The following is a 22,669-nucleotide window of genomic DNA, read 5'->3' on the forward strand; positions in this document are numbered from 1 at the left end:
TGTCATCTTGACTGTTGTTCTGATGGACTGACTGTCAGTCTGACTGTTGTTCTGATAAACTGACTGTTGTTCTGATGGACTGACTGTCATTCAGACTGTTGGTCTAATGGACCGACTATCATTCTGACTGTTGTTCTGATGGACTGACTGTTGTTCTGATAGACTGACTGTCATTCTGACTGTTGTTCTGATGGACAGACTGTCATTCTGACTGTTGTTCTGATAAACTGACTGTCATTCCGACTGTCATTCTGACGGACTGACTGTCATTCTAACTGTTGTTCTGATAGAATGACTGTCATTCTGATGGACTGACTGTCATTATGACTGTTGTTCTGATAGAATGACTGTCATTCTGATGGACTGACTGTCATTATGACTGTTGTTCTGATAGACTGTTCTGATGGACTTACTGTCATTCTGACTGTTGTTCTGATGGACTGACTGTCATTCTGATGGACTGACTGTCATTCTGACTGTTGACTAGGTAGACTTCCTCTGTTCTGATGGACTGACTGTCATTCTGACTGTCGTTCTGATGAAGTGACTGTCATTCTGACTGTTGAGTGGGTAGTCTTCCTATGTTCTGATGGACTGACTGATCTGTCAGGTCAGGACTGTCTCATTCTGACTGTTGTTCTGATGGACTGACTGTTATTCTGACTGTCGTTCTGATGGACTGACTGAGGAGTTGATCTGTCAGGTCAGGGCTGTCTCATTCTGACTGTCATTCTGATGGACTGACTGAGGAGTTGAGTTTTGACACCTGTGTGTGATGTCATTCTTCTCTGCTAATATGTATTGTGTGAGCGACTGGGTCTCGTGCCCGCGTGCTGCTCTGACTGTTAGCCCACTGAACTAAAGTCTCAGGCCAAGTCTGTTTCGATCCGCCTCTTAGTTTATCATTTAAACTACGATGGAAAACCTTGTTGAACTTTTTGCTGTATTGCTTTTCTCGTCTTACTTCTACCATTGTCCAAATATCTTCCTCTTCCTCCTCCTGTCGTCCCCCAGCTCCGACTGTCGCTACGGTAACCGGGAAAAGTCCAAGCTGGATGAGTTCACCAACGACTTTGCCAAGGAGCTGCTGGAGTACAGAAAGATCCAGAAGGAGAGGAGACGCTCTTATTCCAGGTAGAGTACAGAAAGATCCAGAAGGAGAGGAGACTCTCTTATTCCAGGTAGAGTACAGAAAGATCCAGAAGTAGAGATGACGCTCTTATTCCAGGTATAATACTCATATAATACAGAAGGAGAGGAGAGACTCTTATTCCAGGTATAATACTCATATAATACAGGAGAGGAGACTCTCTTATTCCAGGTATAATACTCATATAATACAGAAGGAGAGGAGACCCTCTTATTCCAGGTATAATACTCATATAATACAGGAGAGGAGACTCTTATTCCAGGTATAATACTCATATAATACAGGAGAGGAGACTCTTATTCCATGTATAATACTCATATAATACAGGAGAGGAGACTCTTATTCCAGGTATAATACTCATATAATACAGGAGAGGAGAATCTCTTATTCCAGGTATAATACTCATATAATACAGGAGGAGAGGAGAATCTCTTATTCCAGGTATAATACTCATATAATACAGGAGGAGAGGAGACTCTTATTCCAGGTATAATACTCATATAATACAGAAGGAGAGGAGAATCTTATTCCAGGTATAATACTCATATAATACAGGAGGAGAGGAGACTCTTATTCCAGGTATAATACTCATATAATACAGAAGGAGAGGAGAATCTTATTCCAGGTATAATACTCATATAATACAGAAGGAGAGACAACGCTCTTATTCCAGGTATAATGCTCAAATAATACAGAAGGAGAGGAGACTCTCTTATTCCAGGTATAATACAGAACGATACAGAAGGAGAGACAACGCTCTTATTCCAGGTATAATACTCATATAATACAGAAGGAGAGGAGACCCTCTTATTCCAGGTATAATACTCAAATAATACAGAAGGAGAGGAGACTCTCTTATTCCAGGTATAATACAGAACGATACAGAAGGAGAGGAGACCCTCTTATTCCATGTATAATGCTCAAATAATACAGAAGGAGAGGAGACTCTCTTATTCCAGGTATAATACAGAACGATACAGAAGGAGAGGAGACTCTCTTATTCCAGGTATAATACTCACATAATACAGAAGGAGAGGAGACTCTCTTATTCCAGGTATAATACTCATATAATACAGGAGAGGAGACTCTCTTATTCCAGGTATAATACTCACATAATACAGAAGGAGAGGAGACTCTCTTATTCCAGGTATAATACTCATATAATACAGGAGAGGAGACTCTCTTATTCCAGGTATAATACTCATATAATACAGAAGGACAGGAGACTCTCTTATTCCAGGTATAATACAGAATGATCCAGAAGGAGAGACAACGCTCTTATTCCAGGTATAATACTCATATAATACAGAAGGAGAGGAGACTCTTATTCCAGGTATAATACAGAACGATACAGAATTAGAGGAGACTCTCTTATTCCAGGTATAATACTCATATAATACAGAAGGAGAGGAGACTCTCTTATTCCAGGTATAATACAGAAGGAGAGGAGACTCTTATTCCAGGTATAATACTCATATAATACAGGAGAGGAGACTCTCTTATTCCAGTTATAATACTCATATAATACAGAAGGAGAGGAGACTCTTATTCCAGGTATAATACTCATATAATACAGGAGAGGAGACTCTCTTATTCCAGGTATAATACTCATATAATACAGAAGGAGAGGAGACCCTCTTATTCCAGGTATAATACTCATATAATACAGGAGAGGAGACTCTTATTCCAGGTATAATACTCATATAATACAGGAGAGGAGAATCTCTTATTCCAGGTATAATACTCATATAATACAGGAGGAGAGGAGACTCTTATTTCAGGTATAATACTCATATAATACAGAAGGAGAGGAGAATCTTATTCCAGGTATAATTCTCATATAATACAGGAGGAGAGGAGACTCTTATTCCAGGTATAATACTCATATAATACAGAAGGAGAGGAGAATCTTATTCCAGGTATAATACTCATATAATACAGAAGGAGAGACAACGCTCTTATTCCAGGTATAATACTCATATAATACAGAAGGAGAGGAGACTCTCTTATTCCAGGTATAATACAGAACGATACAGAAGGAGAGACAACGCTCTTATTCCAGGTATAATACTCATATAATACAGAAGGAGAGGAGACCCTCTTATTCCAGGTATAATACTCAAATAATACAGAAGGAGAGGAGACTCTCTTATTCCAGGTATAATACAGAACGATACAGAAGGAGAGGAGACCCTCTTATTCCATGTATAATGCTCAAATAATACAGAAGGAGAGGAGACTCTCTTATTCCAGGTATAATACAGAACGATACAGAAGGAGAGGAGACTCTCTTATTCCAGGTATAATACTCACATAATACAGAAGGAGAGGAGACTCTCTTATTCCAGGTATAATACTCATATAATACAGGAGAGGAGACTCTCTTATTCCAGGTATAATACTCATATAATACAGAAGGACAGGAGACTCTCTTATTCCAGGTATAATACAGAATGATCCAGAAGGAGAGACAACGCTCTTATTCCAGGTATAATACTCATATAATACAGAAGGAGAGGAGACTCTTATTCCAGGTATAATACAGAACGATACAGAATTAGAGGAGACTCTCTTATTCCAGGTATAATACTCATATAATACAGAAGGAGAGGAGACTCTCTTATTCCAGGTATAATACAGAATGAGAGGAGACTCTTATTCCAGGTATAATACTCATATAATACAGAAGGAGAGGAGACTCTCTTATTCCAGGTATAATACAGAACGATACAGAAGGAGAGGAGACTCTCTTATTCCAGGTATAATACTCATATAATACAGAAGGAGAGGAGACTCTCTTATTCCAGGTATAATACTCATATAATACAGAAGGAGAGGAGACTCTCTTATTCCAGGTATAATACTCGTATAATACAGAAGGAGAGGAGACTCTCTTATTCCAGGTATAATACTCATATAATACAGAAGGAGAGGAGACTCTTATTCCAGGTATAATACTCATATAATACAGAAGGAGAGGAGACTCTTATTCCAGGTATAATACTCATATAATACAGAAGGAGAGGAGACTCTCTTATTCCAGGTATAATACTCATATAATACAGGAGAGGAGACCCTCTTATTCCAGGTATAATACTCATATAATACAGAAGGAGAGGAGACTCTCTTATTCCAGGTATAATACTCATATAATACAGGAGAGGAGACCCTCTTATTCCAGGTATAATACTCATATAATACAGAAGGAGAGGAGACTCTCTTATTCCAGGTATAATACTCATATAATACAGAAGGAGAGGAGACCCTCTTATTCCAGGTATAATACTCATATAATACAGGAGAGGAGACTCTCTTATTCCAGGTATAATACTCATATAATACAGAAGGAGAGGAGACTCTTATTCCAGGTATAATACTCATATAATACAGAAGGAGAGGAGACTCTCTTACTCCAGGTATAATACTCGTATAATACCCATGCAATATTCACATAGTACTAATAACTGTAATACAATACTCCTACAATACTCGTATAATAGTATTCTAAACCTGCGTAGTAGTATTCTATACTTGCAAAATAGTATTCTTTACTCATATAATGCTATTCTATACTACTAACACTTAATCTCTCCCCCATCTCTCTGTCTGTCTCTCTCTCTCTTTCTCTCTCTCTCTCTCTCTCTCTCTCTCTCTCTCTCTCTCTGTCTCTCTGTCTCTGTCTCTCTCTCTGTCTCCAGGTCTAGGTCGTCCTACAGTAGCTCATCCTACTCCAAATCCCGTTCCCGTTCTCGTTCGTACTCCCGTTCCTCCAGTCGATCCAGATCCCGTTCCAGATCCCGTTCCAGATCCCGTTCCAGGTCTTACTCCCGCTCCTCTCCGTACTCCCGCCGCCACGGACGACCTCGCGGCTACCGCTCCCGTTCCCGTGGCTACCGCCGATCACGCTCGCCGCCGCCTTTCAGGGACGGTGGAGGGGCGGGACGGGGGAGAGGACGGGGACGAGGTTACCGGTCGCGCTCTAGATCACCTGGCCAAGGGGGGTACCGGACCCACACTCCTCCACCCCCAAGCTCCCGGAAGCCTGCCGCTGCTGGAGCGCCACCGGAGGGTGAGAGGAAGTACCCGGGCCGGACCCGGGAGAGGGATTGGGAGCCGGCAGTGTACGAACGGGGTCCAGAGCACAAAGACCCGTACGAGAGGGAGAGGTACCGGGAGTGGGAGAAGGAGTACAGAGAATGGTATGAGAAATACTTCAAAAACTACAACTCCCACAACCCTCCTCCCAATAACCCCCCCGCCTACAGGGTCCGACCCCCGCTTGGTTTCGCCCCCGCCCCTGTGGCACCCCCAGCCGGACGAGACAGAGACCCCTACAACCCTCCTCCACCCTCGGACTTCTACCCCTCCCCCCGACACCGCCTGGACCGTGGATCCTCCCCCTTCAGTCGAGGGAGGAGGCGAGGTGAGGGCTTTCCCCCTCCCCCCTCACACCCCTCCCCCAGGGGCAGGAACCAGCCAATGACTTACCAGGAGAAGTGTGCTGAGCAGTTTGGAACTCTGCCGCTGTCCCGGTCAGCCAATCAGGATCATCAGACGCCACTGAAGGTCGCAAAGGGTGACAGAGATCCGTCGTCGAGCGTCGCCTCTCCCGCGGTCACTGTGACCTCCGACCTGAAAGAGCAGAAGCACAGGAAGAGGAAGAAGAGGAAGACTGAGCAGGGGAGAGGGGGAGGGGAGTCCTTCAGTGCTTCTGACTCTACGGACGACGCTCGGAAAGAAGAGAAGGAGGAGAAGAAGAAGAAGAGAACCGGGAGTACTCCCGTTGGTTCGTCAAGCCATGACGACTCCACCCCAGTACGGGACGAGCCAATAGACAGCGACGCCTCAGACTCAGTCCCGGACAAAGCTGATAGGTGGACCAGGGACAGTAAGGAGGAGGAAGTGAGGAGAAAGAGTGACAGAGTTTATAAACGCGGACCGGACTCCAGCGTAGCGAGAAAAGACTCATCGTCCAAGAGCTGGAAGACCGTTAGAGAGACAGACCGGGATCAGACCGGTACAGCCCGGGATCAGACCGGTACAGACGGTTTAGCCTACCAGAAGACTTCTCTAACAGAACCGTCAGCCAAACGGGTCAAAGATGAATCTATTCCCTTCCAACCAGACTCTTGCACCTCCCCCCAGAGAGAGATGGAACTCCAACACCCTGCACCCCTAGCATCAGCTCCCAAACTACCTCCTCCTAAACCCCACGCAGACCAGCTTGACACAATCAGAATCAACCCAGACCCATTCAAACCGGTTAGAACCGACCCAGACCAGTTTAAACCTGTCAGAACTGACCCAGACCAGTTTAAACCTGTCAGAACCGACCCAGACCAGTTTAAACCTGTCAGAACCGACTCAGACCAGTTCAACACAGTTAGAACCGACCCAGACCAGTTTAAACCGGTTAGAACCGGCCCGGATCAGTTTAAACCATTCAGAACCGACCTGGACCATTCCAGACCAGCCAAGGAAGAGCAGAGAGGGAAGAGAGATCCAGGGTTTCGGCAGGACAGGGGCTCAGGGAGAGAGGACAAGCCCAGGAGAGAGGCTGACATCAGGGTGGGCAGAGAACAGGAGAGAGACCCTGGCAAAGCTCCAGACACCAAGTCTGAGAAGAGGAGGAGGAGGAGGAAGGAGGAGGAGGAGAAGAGTATGTCTGAAAAGGAGATGGAGGTGCCCCGAATCAAATCACCCGGAGTGGAGCTCGCCGAGACCGTAAAACCCCCCTGCAACCTCAAACGTGACGTCGAGGAGGAGAGGGAGAGGGCTTCCGTAAGGCCTCTGATGGAGAGCGGGACGAAAGGAGGAGAACCTCAGAGGAAGATTAAGACCAACAGAGAAGAAGGGAGGAGGGCCGGCAAGCTTGCGGGCGTGGCCGGAACAGAGGCAGCCAATCAGAGCAGCTATATAAAGGGAAGCGTGGAGAGGAGCAAAGCCAAGAGGAACCGTAAGGTCCTAGTGTCCGACGGACCGGGAGCCACCGTGGACTACACCAGGTGAGACCGGCTGTGTGGAAAACTGATTATTTCCTCTAGTAGTAACGAGTTTCTACCTGAGTGGGTTGACAGGAAGTCTCTCTGGGATAACAGGAAGTCTCTCTGGGATAACAGGGTCAATGTCAAGTCATAACACATGATACAGTCCTACCCAATCCCCCAGGGGGCAGTAGTCCTGTGAGGAGGAGGAGGAGGAGGAGGAGGAGGTGTCTATATTAACTATGTGTTGTTGTGTATTACACCACCAGTCCCCCAGGGGGCAGTAGTCCTGTGAGGAGGAGGAGGAGGAGGAGGAGGAGGAGGTGTCTATATTAACTATGTGTTGTTGTGTATTACACCACCAGTCCCCCAGGGGGCAGTAGTCATGTGTGTGGCGATGGATCAGAGGGCAGAGCAGAGCAAAGGAAGACTGTCGTTAAAACACTGGAGGAATACACCAATGACAGCTCGGCACCTGCTGACGGACACATAGTACTCATACAGGTCAGAGACACACAGCTCTACCTACACCTGTTAGACTAGATAGTACTCATACAGGAGACACACAGCTCTACACCTGTTAGACTAGATAGTACTCATACAGGTCAGAGACACACAGCACTACACCTGTTAGACTAGATAGTACTCATACAGGTCAGAGACACAGCTCTACACCTGTTAGACTAGATAGTACTCATACAGGTCAGAGACACAGCTCTACACCTGTTAGACTAGATAGTACTCATACAGGTCAGAGACACAGTTCTACACCTGTTAGACTAGATAGTACTCTTCCAGGAGACACACAGCTCTACACCTGTTAGACTAGATAGTACTCATACAGGTCAGAGACACAGCTCTGCACCTGTTAGACTAGATAGTACTCATACAGGAGACACACAGCTCTACACCTGTTAGACTAGATAGTACTCATACAGGTCAGAGACACAGCTCTACACCTGTTAGACTAGATAGTACTCATACAGGTCAGAGACACAGCTCTACACCTGTTAGACTAGATAGTACTCATACAGGAGACACACAGCACTACACCTGTTAGACTAGATAGTACTCATACAGGAGAAACACAGCTCTACCTACACCTGTTAGACTAGATAGTACTCATACAGGAGACACAGCTCTACACCTGTTAGACTAGATAGTACTCATTCAGGCCAGAGATATAGGTCTACACCTGTTAGACTAGATAGTACTCATACAGGTCAGAGACACACAGCTCTACACCTGTTAGACTAGATAGTACTCATACAGGTCAGAGACACACAGCTCTACACCTGTTAGACTAGATAGTACTCATACAGGTCAGAGACACACAGCTCTACACCTGTTAGACTAGATAGTACTCATACAGGAGACACAGCTCTACACCTGTTAGACTAGATAGTACTCATACAGGAGACACACAGTTCTACACATTTTAGACTAGATAGTACTCATACAGGAGACACACAGCTCTACACCTGTTAGACTAGATAGTACTCATACAGGTCAGAGACACACAGCTCTACACCTGTTAGACTAGATAGTACTCATACAGGTCAGAGACACACAGCTCTACACCTGTTAGACTAGATAGTACTCATACAGGAGACACACAGCTCTACACCTGTTAGACTAGACAGTACTCATACAGGAGACACACAGTTCTACACCTGTTAGACTAGATATTACTCATACAGGAGACACAGCTCTACACCTGTTAGACTAGATAGTACTCATACAGGAGAAACACAGCTCTAGCTACACATGTTAGACTAGATAGTACTCATACAGGAGACACAGCTCTACACCTGTTAGACTAGATAGTACTCATTCAGGCCAGAGATATAGGTCTACACCTGTTAGACTAGATAGTACTCATACAGGTCAGAGACACACAGCTCTACACCTGTTCGACTAGATAGTACTCATACAGGTCAGAGACACACAGCTCTACACCTGTTAGACTAGATAGTACTCATACAGGTCAGAGACACACAGCTCTACACCTGTTAGACTAGATAGTACTCATACAGGTCAGAGACACACAGTTCTACACCTTTTAGACTAGATAGTACTCATACAGGAGACACACAGCTCTACACCTGTTAGACTAGATAGTACTCATACAGGTCAGAGACACACAGCTCTACACCTGTTAGACTAGATAGTACTCATACAGGTCAGAGACACACAGCTCTACACCTGTTAGACTAGATAGTACTCATACAGGAGACACACAGCTCTACACCTGTTAGACTAGATATTACTCATACAGGAGACACAGCTCTACACCTGTTAGACTAGATAGTACTCATACAGGAGACACAGCTCTACACCTGTTAGACTAGATAGTACTTATACAGGTCAGAGACACACAGCTCTACACCTGTTAGACTAGATAGTACTCATACAGGTCAGAGACACACAGCTCTACACCTGTTAGACTAGACAGTACTCATACAGGTCAGAGACACACAGTTCTACACCTGTTAGACTAGACAGTACTCATACAGGAGACACACAGCTCTACACCTGTTAGACTAGATAGTACTCATACAGGAGACACACAGTTCTACACCTGTTAGACTAGATAGTACTCATACAGGAGACACACAGCTCTACACCTGTTAGACTAGATAGTACTCATACAGGAGACACACAGTTCTACACCTGTTAGACTAGATAGTACTCATACAGGAGACACACAGCTCTACCTACACCTGTTAGACTAGATAGTACTCATACAGGAGACACACAGCTCTACACCTGTTAGACTAGATAGTACTCATACAGGGGAGACACAGCTCTACACCTGTTAGACTAGATAGTACTGATACAGGGGAGACACAGCTCTACACCTGTTAGACTAGATATTACTCATACAGGAGACACAGCTCTACACCTGTTAGACTAGATAGTACTCACACAGCTCTACATCTGTTAGACTAGATAGTACTCACACAGCTCTACACCTGTTAGACTAGATAGTACTGATACAGGGGAGACACAGCTCTACACCTGTTAGACTAGATATTACTCACACAGCTCTACATCTGTTAGACTAGATAGTACTCACACAGCTCTACACCTGTTAGACTAGATAGTACTCACACAGCTCTACATCTGTTAGACTAGATAGTACTCACACAGCTCTACACCTGTTAGACTACATAGTACTCATACAGGTCAGAGACACAGCTCTACACCTGTTAGACTAGATAGTACTCATACAGGTCAGAGACACAGCTCTACACCTGTTAGACTAGATAGTACTCATACAGGAGACACACAGCACTACACCTGTTAGACTAGATAGTACTCATACAGGAGAAACACAGCTCTACCTACACCTGTTAGACTAGATAGTACTCATACAGGAGACACAGCTCTACACCTGTTAGACTAGATAGTACTCATTCAGGCCAGAGATATAGGTCTACACCTGTTAGACTAGATAGTACTCATACAGGTCAGAGACACACAGCTCTACACCTGTTAGACTAGATAGTACTCATACAGGTCAGAGACACACAGCTCTACACCTGTTAGACTAGATAGTACTCATACAGGTCAGAGACACACAGCTCTACACCTGTTAGACTAGATAGTACTCATACAGGAGACACAGCTCTACACCTGTTAGACTAGATAGTACTCATACAGGAGACACACAGTTCTACACATTTTAGACTAGATAGTACTCATACAGGAGACAAACAGCTCTACACCTGTTAGACTAGATAGTACTCATACAGGTCAGAGACACACAGCTCTACACCTGTTAGACTAGATAGTACTCATACAGGAGACACACAGCTCTACACCTGTTAGACTAGACAGTACTCATACAGGAGACACACAGTTCTACACCTGTTAGACTAGATATTACTCATACAGGAGACACAGCTCTACACCTGTTAGACTAGATAGTACTCATACAGGAGAAACACAGCTCTACCTACACATGTTAGACTAGATAGTACTCATACAGGAGACACAGCTCTACACCTGTTAGACTAGATAGTACTCATTCAGGCCAGAGATATAGGTCTACACCTGTTAGACTAGATAGTACTCATACAGGTCAGAGACACACAGCTCTACACCTGTTAGACTAGATAGTACTCATACAGGTCAGAGAGACACAGCTCTACACCTGTTAGACTAGATAGTACTCATACAGGTCAGAGACACACAGCTCTACACCTGTTAGACTAGATAGTACTCATACAGGTCAGAGACACACAGTTCTACACCTTTTAGACTAGATAGTACTCATACAGGAGACACACAGCTCTACACCTGTTAGACTAGATAGTACTCATACAGGTCAGAGACACACAGCTCTACACCTGTTAGACTAGATATTACTCATACAGGAGACACAGCTCTACACCTGTTAGACTAGATAGTACTCATACAGGAGACACAGCTCTACACCTGTTAGACTAGATAGTACTTATACAGGTCAGAGACACACAGCTCTACACCTGTTAGACTAGATAGTACTCATACAGGTCAGAGACACACAGCTCTACACCTGTTAGACTAGACAGTACTCATACAGGTCAGAGACACACAGTTCTACACCTGTTAGACTAGACAGTACTCATACAGGAGACACACAGCTCTACACCTGTTAGACTAGATAGTACTCATACAGGAGACACACAGTTCTACACCTGTTAGACTAGATAGTACTCATACAGGAGACACACAGCTCTACACCTGTTAGACTAGATAGTACTCATACAGGAGACACACAGTTCTACACCTGTTAGACTAGATAGTACTCATACAGGAGACACACAGCTCTACCTACACCTGTTAGACTAGATAGTACTCATACAGGAGACACACAGCTCTACACCTGTTAGACTAGATAGTACTCATACAGGGGAGACACAGCTCTACACCTGTTAGACTAGATAGTACTGATACAGGGGAGACACAGCTCTACACCTGTTAGACTAGATATTACTCATACAGGAGACACAGCTCTACACCTGTTAGACTAGATAGTACTCATACAGCTCTACATCTGTTAGACTAGATAGTACTCACACAGCTCTACACCTGTTAGACTAGATAGTACTCACACAGCTCTACATCTGTTAGACTAGATAGTACTCACACAGCTCTACACCTGTTAGACTAGATAGTACTCACACAGCTCTACATCTGTTAGACTAGATAGTACTCACACAGCTCTACATCTGTTAGACTAGATAGTACTCACACAGCTCTACACCTGTTAGACTAGATAGTACTCATACAGGAGACACACAGTTCTACACCTGTTAGACTAGATAGTACTCATACAGGAGACACAGCTCTACACCTGTTAGACTAGATAGTACTCATACAGGTCAGAGACACTCAGCTCTACACCTGTTAGACTAGATAGTACTCATTCAGGTCAGAGATATAGGTCTACACCTGTTAGACCAGATTGTACTCATACAGGAGACACACATCTCTACCTACACCTGTTAGACTAGATAGTACTCATACAGGAGACACACAGCTCTACACCTGTTAGACTAGATAGTACTCATACAGGTCAGAGACACACAGCTCTACACCTGTTAGACTAGATAGTACTCATACAGGAGACACACAGCTCTACACACCCTGAATCAATGAAGACGTGTTCTCTTCTCTCCTCGTCCAGGTCCCTCGCTCCAAGTGGGAGAAGGAGGACTACGAATCAGAGGAAGAGGAAGGAGGAGGGGTCAGGGTTCAACTCCGCCCTTTGCTCACCCCCTCCCTCCCTTTCCCCCCTGGACCCCACATCACCGTGACGACGGAGACGGAGGCAGGGCGAAGGAAAGAGAGGGACTGTACCTTTCCCAAGCCAGAGAGAACTATGTCCCCCTCTAGTGGAAGAGACAGAGAAGACAGCCTGCAGGGTGGAAAACACTCCGGAGACCCCATCCCTTCTGAGAAAGACGGAGAGACGGAGAGAAAGAGAGATCAGTTAAAGGAAAAGGAGCAGGAGAGGGAAAGAGATAACGAACGGGACAGAGAGCGAGCGAAAGAGAGAGAAAGAGAGAGGGAACACAGCCGTGCTTCTGACAAAGATATGGACAGACCGAGAAAGATTCCCTCTTCCTCTCAGCGGCCGGAGAGGAGAGAGAGAGGAGGAGAGAGGACTGGGGAGAGAGGGATCGACCACGTCAGTGAGAAGAGCTCCTCTCAGCGGCCGGAGAGGAGAGAGAGAGAAGGAGAGAGGACTGGGGAAAGAGGGATCGACCACGTCAGTGAGAAGAGCTCCTCTCAGCGGCCGGAGAGGAGAGAGAGAGAAGGAGAGAGGACTGGGGAAAGAGGGATCGACCACGTCAGTGAGAAGAGCTCCTCTCAGCGGCCGGAGCGAGAGAGGAGAGAGAGAGAAGGAGAGAGGACTGGGGAGAGAGGGAGCGACCACGTCAGTGAGAAGAGCTCCTCTCAGCGGCCGGAGCGAGAGAGGAGAGAGAGAGAAGGAGAGAGGACTGGGGAGAGAGGGAGCGACCACATCAGTGAGAAGAGCTCCTCTCAGCGGCCGGAGCGAGAGAGAAGAGAGAGAGGAGGAGAGAGGACTGGGGAGAGAGGGAGCGACCATATCAGTGAGAAGAGCTCCTCTCAGCGGCCGGAGCGAGAGAGAGGAGGAGAGAGGACTGGGGAGAGAGGGAGCGACCACAGCAGCGAAAAGAGCTCCTCTTCCTCCTCACACTCTTACTCACGAGATCGTAAACCTTTTTCTTCTTCCAGGGACCACAAAGCGACCTCTGACCCCAGAGCCAGGGAGCACAGAGACCACAAACATAAAGACCACAACGACCAGAACTCCTCCACCGTTGACCGTAACACCAACTCTACTGACCGTAGACCACTAGACGACCAGGAGACCACCAGAGAACACAGAGACCGCCTCGAACCCAAACACAAAGACCACAGAGAGCTAGGCAGTGCCTCTCCCGTCTCCAAGAGAGCCCCACCTCCATCGGACCCCTCCTCCTCCAGCACCCAGAGATCTCAGGGAAGCTCTGAGCCCACCAGACCTAGCGAAAGCAGCCCTGGCAGGGACACGACGCAGGACAGATACCCCTCTCCTCAGGTCTCCATCTCCGTGGAGAACCAGCCCGGGAGGGGGAAGGCTGAGGGAGAAGAGCCCAGAGTGGAGCACTCCTCAGCGGGGAGACAGAGCCAACAGGCCAGCCTAGGAAACCTAGAGAAGGAGATGAGTGGTGGAAAGCCCCACCAACACCCAGCCTCACTCCTACAGCCCCCCAGGACTGACAACAGGGCAGGGGTGCCCCGAGCTGTCAGAGAGAGAGAGAGAAAGAAAGAGAGAGAGAGGCAGATGCAAAAGATGAGGGAGAAGATGGAGAAGGAGAGAGATGAGGAGGGAGATAAAGAGGTCGATAGGGAGAAGGAGAGAGAGAGAGGGGTCGATAGGGAGAAGGAGAGAGAGAGAGGGGTCGATAGGGAGAAGGAGAGAGAGAGAGGGGTCGATAGGGAGAAGGAGAGAGAGAGAGGGGTCGATAGGGAGAAGGAGAGAGAGAGAGGGGTCGATAGGGAGAAGGAGAGAGAGAGAGGGGTCGATAGGGAGAAGGAGAGAGAGAGAGGGGTCGATAGGGAGAAGGAGAGAGAGAGAGGGGTCGATAGGGAGAAGGAGAGAGAGAGAGGGGTCGATAGGGAGAAGGAGAGAGAGAGAGGGGTCGATAGGGAGAAGGAGAGAGAGAGAGGGGTCGATAGGGAGAAGGAGAGAGGGAGGGAGAACCCTAAAGTCAGACCCCCTCCCTCGGCCCCTTCTTCCAGACCTCCTCCCTCGGTCCCTTCTTCCAGATCTCCTCCCTCGGCCCCTTCTTCCAGACCTCCTCCCTCGGTCCCTTCTTCCAGACCTCCTCCCTCGGTCCCTTCTTCCAGATCTCCTCCCTCGGTCCCTTCTTCCAGATCTCCTCCCTCTGTCCCTTCTTCCAGATCTCCTCCCTCTGCCCCTTCTTCCAGACCTCCTCCCTCGGTCCCTTCTTCCAGATCTCCTCCCTCGGTCCCTTCTTCCAGATCTCCTCCCTCGGTCCCTTCTTCCAGATCTCCTCCCTCGGTCCCTTCTTCCAGATCTCCTCCCTCGGTCCCTTCTTCCAGATCTCCTCCCTCGGTCCCTTCTTCCAGACCTCCTCCTGACCTGGTCAGAGAGACTGATGAGGCCTTCGAACCTGACTACAGCGAGGGAGAGATCTCAGAGGGGGAGGAGGAAGGAGAGAGAGCGGTGGAGGGAGAGAGAGCGGTGGAGGGAGAGAGAGCGGTGGAGGGAGAGAGAGCGGTGGAGGGAGAGAGAGCGGTGGAGGGAGAGAGAGCGGTGGAGGGAGAGAGCGGCAGAAGTCGTAGCAGCAGCGCCAGCTCTGTCGGTAGCCTGGGCAACAAGAAAGACAAGAAGAAGAAAGATAGAAAAGAGAAGAAGAAACAGAAGAAGAAGAAGAAGAAGAAGGATAGAAAGCAGAGGAGACAGGGGAGCCTGGACGCTGAGGAGGGAGAGATCACGGGACTGAAACACAAACACAAGAAGAAGAACAAGGAGAAAGAGGACAATGAGAGAGAAGAAGAAGAAGAAGAGGAGGAAGAGAGAAGAGGAGAAGACCAAATGGCTAGCGTAGCCTTATGAGACGTTTTCGTTGTGAAGCGTTTTCGACACGTTTCAGCCCAAGGCTCGTGGCCCCTAAACCTTATTCCCTAACTAGTGCACGACTGAAGGACAAGCCTAGTGTACTAAGAAGGGAATTCGGGTGCCATTTTTTTGCAGGAAAGAGACTTGGTTTTTCTTCCCTCCTGTCAGTGAACTGTAAGGTCCTCAAGAGAGGCATCACACAGCCTGTATTCCAAACACCTATTCCCTATGTAGGGGCCCTACGTAGGGAACGTGGGTGTTGTTTGTGCCGGGACACCCCGTAGTGTAGATAGTAAAGAGGACTTGAACCGCTCTGCTCTGCTGTTCACTCCAGTTCAACTCTTTATCTAAGGGGGATGTTTTGTTTAGTTTTTTTTGCTGAGGATTTGAAATAATTTAAAGAATTTAAAGGCTGATGTATAAAATAAATATATATTTTGTTTTTTTTAGACTCTGCTAAAACAGAGGCTGTTTGCTTGGACCAGTCGGTTTACTTGAATGATGCTTCAAACTATTTGTTTTGGTGTGTGTTTAAAAAAAATAAAAGGATGTAATTGCTAAACCTTGATTTGTCCCTCCCCTCCCCCCGTCCTCCCGTCCCTCCCCTCCTGTCCCTCCAGTCCCCCCGTCCACCCCAGTCCACCCGTCCCCCCGTCCACCCCACCCACCCCCCAGGTCTTTATTGAAGAGTTTCTACGACCTGGGATGGATCCCAAATAGCAACCAGTTCCCGATGTAGTGGACTATATACAGAATAGTGCACCATTATGGACACACACACACACAATATATACCATCTGATTAGATATGTATTCTAGAATGAAAATACCGTCTTTTCACATATCAGATATACATTCTCTAGAGTGAAAATACCATCTTTTCATATCAGATATACATTCTCTAGAGTGAAAATACCATCTATATGCATTCTCTAGAGTGAAAACGTGTAGGAGGAGGACGAAAAGCACGAGATGTAAATTAATGTTACTCTGCTGTCAACAGACTGAGCTAGACTGAGCTAGAGGTAGTTGTGGGTCTATGTTACTCTGCTGTCAACAGACTGACCTAGAGGTAGTTGTGGGTCTATGTTACTCTGCTGTCAACAGACTGAGCTAGACTGACCTAGAGGTAGTTGTGGGTCTATATTACTCTGCTGTCAACAGACTGACCTAGAGGTAGTTGTGGGTCTATGTTACTCTGCTGTCAACAGACTGAGCTAGAGGTAGTTGTGGGTCTATGTTACTCTGCTGTCAACAGACTGAGCTAGACTGACCTAGAGGTAGTTGTGGGTCTATGTTACTCTGCTGTCAACAGACTGAGCTAGACTGACCTAGAGGTAGTTGTGGGTCTATGTTACTCTGCTGTCAACAGACTGAGCTAGAGTGACCTAGAGGTAGTTGTGGGTCTATGTTACTCTGCTGTCAACAGACTGAGCTAGACTGACCTAGAGGTAGTTGTGGGTCTATGTTACTCTGCTGTCAACAGACTGAGCTCGAGTGACCTAGAGGTAGTTGTGGGTCTATGTTACTCTGCTGTCAACAGACTGACCTAGAGGTAGTTGTGGGTCTATGTTACTCTGCTGTCAACAGACTGAGCTAGAGTGACCTAGAGGTAGTTGTGGGTCTATGTTACTCTGCTGTCAACAGACTGAGCTCGAGGTAGTTGTGGGTCTATGTTACTCTGCTGTCAACAGACTGACCTAGAGGTAGTTGTGGGTCTATGTTACTCTGCTGTCAACAGACTGAGCTAGACTGACCTAGAGGTAGTTGTGGGTCTATGTTACTCTGCTGTCAACAGACTGAGCTAGACTGACCTAGAGGTAGTTGTGGGTCTATGTTACTCTGCTGTCAACAGACTGAGCTCGAGTGACCTAGAGGTAGTTGTGGGTCTATGTTACTCTGCTGTCAACAGACTGAGCTAGAGTGACCTAGAGGTAGTTGTGGGTCTATGTTACTCTGCTGTCAACAGACTGAGCTCGAGGTAGTTGTGGGTCTATGTTACTCTGCTGTCAACAGACTGACCTAGAGGTAGTTGTGGGTCTATGTTACTCTGCTGTCAACAGACTGACCTAGAGGTAGTTGTGGGTCTATGTTACTCTGCTGTCAACAGACTGAGCTAGAGTGACCTAGAGGTAGTTGTGGGTCTATGTTACTCTGCTGTCAACAGACTGAGCTCGAGTGACCTAGAGGTAGTTGTGGGTCTATGTTACTCTGCTGTCAACAGACTGAGCTAGACTGACCTAGAGGTAGTTGTGGGTCTATGTTACTCTGCTGTCAACAGACTGAGCTAGACTGACCTAGAGGTAGTTGTGGGTCTATGTTACTCTGCTGTCAACAGACTGAGCTAGACTGACCTAGAGGTAGTTGTGGGTCTATGTTACTCTGCTGTCAACAGACTGAGCTAGACTGACCTAGAGGTAGTTGTGGGTCTATGTTACTCTGCTGTCAACAGACTGAGCTCGAGTGACCTAGAGGTAGTTGTGGGTCTATGTTACTCTGCTGTCAACAGACTGAGCTAGACTGACCTAGAGGTAGTTGTGGGTCTATGTTACTCTGCTGTCAACAGACTGAGCTAGAGTGACCTAGAGGTAGTTGTGGGTCTATGTTACTCTGCTGTCAACAGACTGAGCTAGAGTGACCTAGAGGTAGTTGTGGGTCTATGTTACTCTGCTGTCAACAGACTGAGCTAGACTGACCTAGAGGTAGTTGTGGGTCTATGTTACTCTGCTGTCAACAGACTGACCTAGAGGTAGTTGTGGGTCTATGTTACTCTGCTGTCAACAGACTGAGCTAGACTGACCTAGAGGTAGTTGTGGGTCTATATTACTCTGCTGTCAACAGACTGACCTAGAGGTAGTTGTGGGTCTATGTTACTCTGCTGTCAACAGACTGAGCTAGACTGACCTAGAGGTAGTTGTGGGTCTATGTTACTCTGCTATCAACAGACTGAGCTAGAGTGACCTAGAGGTAGTTGTGGGTCTATATTACTCTGCTGTCAACAGACTGAGCTAGAGGTAGTTGTGGGTCTATGTTACTCTGCTGTCAACAGACTGAGCTAGACTGACCTAGAGGTAGTTGTGGGTCTATGTTACTCTGCTGTCAACAGACTGAGCTCGAGTGACCTAGAGGTAGTTGTGGGTCTATGTTACTCTGCTGTCAACAGACTGAGCTAGACTGACCTAGAGGTAGTTGTGGGTCTATGTTACTCTGCTGTCAACAGACTGAGCTAGACTGACCTAGAGGTAGTTGTGGGTCTATGTTACTCTGCTGTCAACAGACTGAGCTAGACTGACCTAGAGGTAGTTGTGGGTCTATGTTACTCTGCTGTCAACAGACTGAGCTAGACTGACCTAGAGGTAGTTGTGGGTCTATGTTACTCTGCTGTCAACAGACTGAGCTCGAGTGACCTAGAGGTAGTTGTGGGTCTATGTTACTCTGCTGTCAACAGACTGAGCTAGACTGACCTAGAGGTAGTTGTGGGTCTATGTTACTCTGCTGTCAACAGACTGAGCTAGAGTGACCTAGAGGTAGTTGTGGGTCTATGTTACTCTGCTGTCAACAGACTGAGCTAGAGTGACCTAGAGGTAGTTGTGGGTCTATGTTACTCTGCTGTCAACAGACTGAGCTAGACTGACCTAGAGGTAGTTGTGGGTCTATGTTACTCTGCTGTCAACAGACTGAGCTAGACTGACCTAGAGGTAGTTGTGGGTCTATATTACTCTGCTGTCAACAGACTGAGCTAGACTGACCTAGAGGTAGTTGTGGGTCTATGTTACTCTGCTGTCAACAGACTGAGCTAGACTGACCTAGAGGTAGTTGTGGGTCTATGTTACTCTGCTGTCAACAGACTGAGCTAGACTGACCTAGAGGTAGTTGTGGGTCTATATTACTCTGCTGTCAACAGACTGAGCTAGAGGTAGTTGTGGGTCTATGTTACTCTGCTGTCAACAGACTGACCTAGAGGTAGTTGTGGGTCTATGTTACTCTGCTGTCAACAGACTGAGCTAGACTGACCTAGAGGTAGTTGTGGGTCTATGTTACTCTGCTGTCAACAGACTGACCTAGAGGTAGTTGTGGGTCTATGTTACTCTGCTGTCAACAGACTGAGCTAGACTGACCTAGAGGTAGTTGTGGGTCTATGTTACTCTGCTGTCAACAGACTGAGCTAGACTGACCTAGAGGTAGTTGTGGGTCTATGTTACTCTGCTGTCAACAGACTGAGCTAGACTGACCTAGAGGTAGTTGTGGGTCTATATTACTCTGCTGTCAACAGACTGAGCTAGAGGTAGTTGTGGGTCTATGTTACTCTGCTGTCAACAGACTGAGCTAGACTGACCTAGAGGTAGTTGTGGGTCTATATTACTCTGCTGTCAACAGACTAAGCTAGAGGTAGTTGTGGGTCTATGTTACTCTGCTGTCAACAGACTGAGCTAGACTGACCTAGAGGTAGTTGTGGGTCTATGTTACTCTGCTGTCAACAGACTGAGCTAGAGTGACCCAGAGGTAGTTGTGGGTCTATATTACTCTGCTGTCAACAGACTGAGCTAGAGTGACCTAGAGGTAGTTGTGGGTCTATGTTACTCTGCTGTCAACAGACTGAGCTAGAGTGACCTAGAGGTAGTTGTGGGTCTATGTTACTCTGCTGTCAACAGACTGAGCTAGACTGACCTAGAGGTAGTTGTGGGTCTATGTTACTCTGCTGTCAACAGACTGAGCTAGAGTGACCTAGAGGTAGTTGTGGGTCTATGTTACTCTGCTGTCAACAGACTGAGCTAGAGTGACCTAGAGGTAGTTGTGGGTCTATGTTACTCTGCTGTCAACAGACTGAGCTAGAGTGACCTAGAGGTAGTTGTGGGTCTATATTACTCTGCTGTCAACAGACTGAGCTAGAGTGACCTAGAGGTAGTTGTGGGTCTATGTTACTCTGCTGTCAACAGACTGACCTAGAGGTAGTTGTGGGTCTATGTTACTCTGCTGTCAACAGACTGAGCTAGACTGACCTAGAGGTAGTTGTGGGTCTATGTTACTCTGCTGTCAACAGACTGAGCTCGAGTTACCTAGAGGTAGTTGTGGGTCTATGTTACTCTGCTGTCAACAGACTGACCTAGAGGTAGTTGTGGGTCTATGTTACTCTGCTGTCAACAGACTGAGCTAGAGTGACCTAGAGGTAGTTGTGGGTCTATGTTACTCTGCTGTCAACAGACTGAGCTCGAGGTAGTTGTGGGTCTATGTTACTCTGCTGTCAACAGACTGACCTAGAGGTAGTTGTGGGTCTATGTTACTCTGCTGTCAACAGACTGAGCTAGACTGACCTAGAGGTAGTTGTGGGTCTATGTTACTCTGCTGTCAACAGACTGAGCTAGACTGACCTAGAGGTAGTTGTGGGTCTATGTTACTCTGCTGTCAACAGACTGAGCTCGAGTGACCTAGAGGTAGTTGTGGGTCTATGTTACTCTGCTGTCAACAGACTGACCTAGAGGTAGTTGTGGGTCTATGTTACTCTGCTGTCAACAGACTGAGCTAGAGTGACCTAGAGGTAGTTGTGGGTCTATGTTACTCTGCTGTCAACAGACTGAGCTCGAGGTAGTTGTGGGTCTATGTTACTCTGCTGTCAACAGACTGACCTAGAGGTAGTTGTGGGTCTATGTTACTCTGCTGTCAACAGACTGACCTAGAGGTAGTTGTGGGTCTATGTTACTCTGCTGTCAACAGACTGAGCTAGAGTGACCTAGAGGTAGTTGTGGGTCTATGTTACTCTGCTGTCAACAGACTGAGCTCGAGTGACCTAGAGGTAGTTGTGGGTCTATGTTACTCTGCTGTCAACAGACTGAGCTAGACTGACCTAGAGGTAGTTGTGGGTCTATGTTACTCTGCTGTCAACAGACTGAGCTAGACTGACCTAGAGGTAGTTGTGGGTCTATGTTACTCTGCTGTCAACAGACTGAGCTAGACTGACCTAGAGGTAGTTGTGGGTCTATGTTACTCTGCTGTCAACAGACTGAGCTAGACTGACCTAGAGGTAGTTGTGGGTCTATGTTACTCTGCTGTCAACAGACTGAGCTCGAGTGACCTAGAGGTAGTTGTGGGTCTATGTTACTCTGCTGTCAACAGACTGAGCTAGACTGACCTAGAGGTAGTTGTGGGTCTATGTTACTCTGCTGTCAACAGACTGAGCTAGAGTGACCTAGAGGTAGTTGTGGGTCTATGTTACTCTGCTGTCAACAGACTGAGCTAGAGTGACCTAGAGGTAGTTGTGGGTCTATGTTACTCTGCTGTCAACAGACTGAGCTAGACTGACCTAGAGGTAGTTGTGGGTCTATGTTACTCTGCTGTCAACAGACTGAGCTAGACTGACCTAGAGGTAGTTGTGGGTCTATGTTACTCTGCTGTCAACAGACTGACCTAGAGGTAGTTGTGGGTCTATGTTACTCTGCTGTCAACAGACTGAGCTAGACTGACCTAGAGGTAGTTGTGGGTCTATGTTACTCTGCTATCAACAGACTGAGCTAGAGTGACCTAGAGGTAGTTGTGGGTCTATATTACTCTGCTGTCAACAGACTGAGCTAGAGGTAGTTGTGGGTCTATGTTACTCTGCTGTCAACAGACTGAGCTAGACTGACCTAGAGGTAGTTGTGGGTCTATGTTACTCTGCTGTCAACAGACTGAGCTAGAGTGACCTAGAGGTAGTTGTGGGTCTATGTTACTCTGCTGTCAACAGACTGAGCTAGAGTGACCTAGAGGTAGTTGTGGGTCTATGTTACTCTGCTGTCAACAGACTGAGCTAGACTGACCTAGAGGTAGTTGTGGGTCTATGTTACTCTGCTGTCAACAGACTGAGCTAGACTGACCTAGAGGTAGTTGTGGGTCTATGTTACTCTGCTGTCAACAG

General features: G+C 46.8%; 1 protein-coding gene across 1 annotated transcript in view; it reads left to right on the forward strand.

Moving 5' to 3' along the window:
* The window catches only part of LOC110513551 (E3 ubiquitin-protein ligase RBBP6), a 55,799-nt gene extending 40,499 nt beyond the window's left edge, over positions 1-15,300 (forward strand). Inside the window, exons 16-21 of the mRNA XM_036972117.1 lie at positions 1,015-1,134; positions 4,849-7,155; positions 7,500-7,638; positions 12,812-14,565; positions 14,965-15,004; positions 15,100-15,300. Coding sequence (XP_036828012.1) covers positions 1,015-1,134; positions 4,849-7,155; positions 7,500-7,638; positions 12,812-14,565; positions 14,965-15,004; positions 15,100-15,300 — 4,561 coding nt within the window. The remainder of the gene's footprint in view (positions 1-1,014; positions 1,135-4,848; positions 7,156-7,499; positions 7,639-12,811; positions 14,566-14,964; positions 15,005-15,099) is intronic.
* Positions 15,301-22,669: the final 7,369 nt, after the last annotated feature.

This window comes from Oncorhynchus mykiss, unplaced genomic scaffold, assembly GCF_013265735.2.
Source record: "Oncorhynchus mykiss isolate Arlee unplaced genomic scaffold, USDA_OmykA_1.1 un_scaffold_120, whole genome shotgun sequence".
In the NCBI taxonomy this organism is placed as follows: domain Eukaryota; kingdom Metazoa; phylum Chordata; class Actinopteri; order Salmoniformes; family Salmonidae; genus Oncorhynchus; species Oncorhynchus mykiss.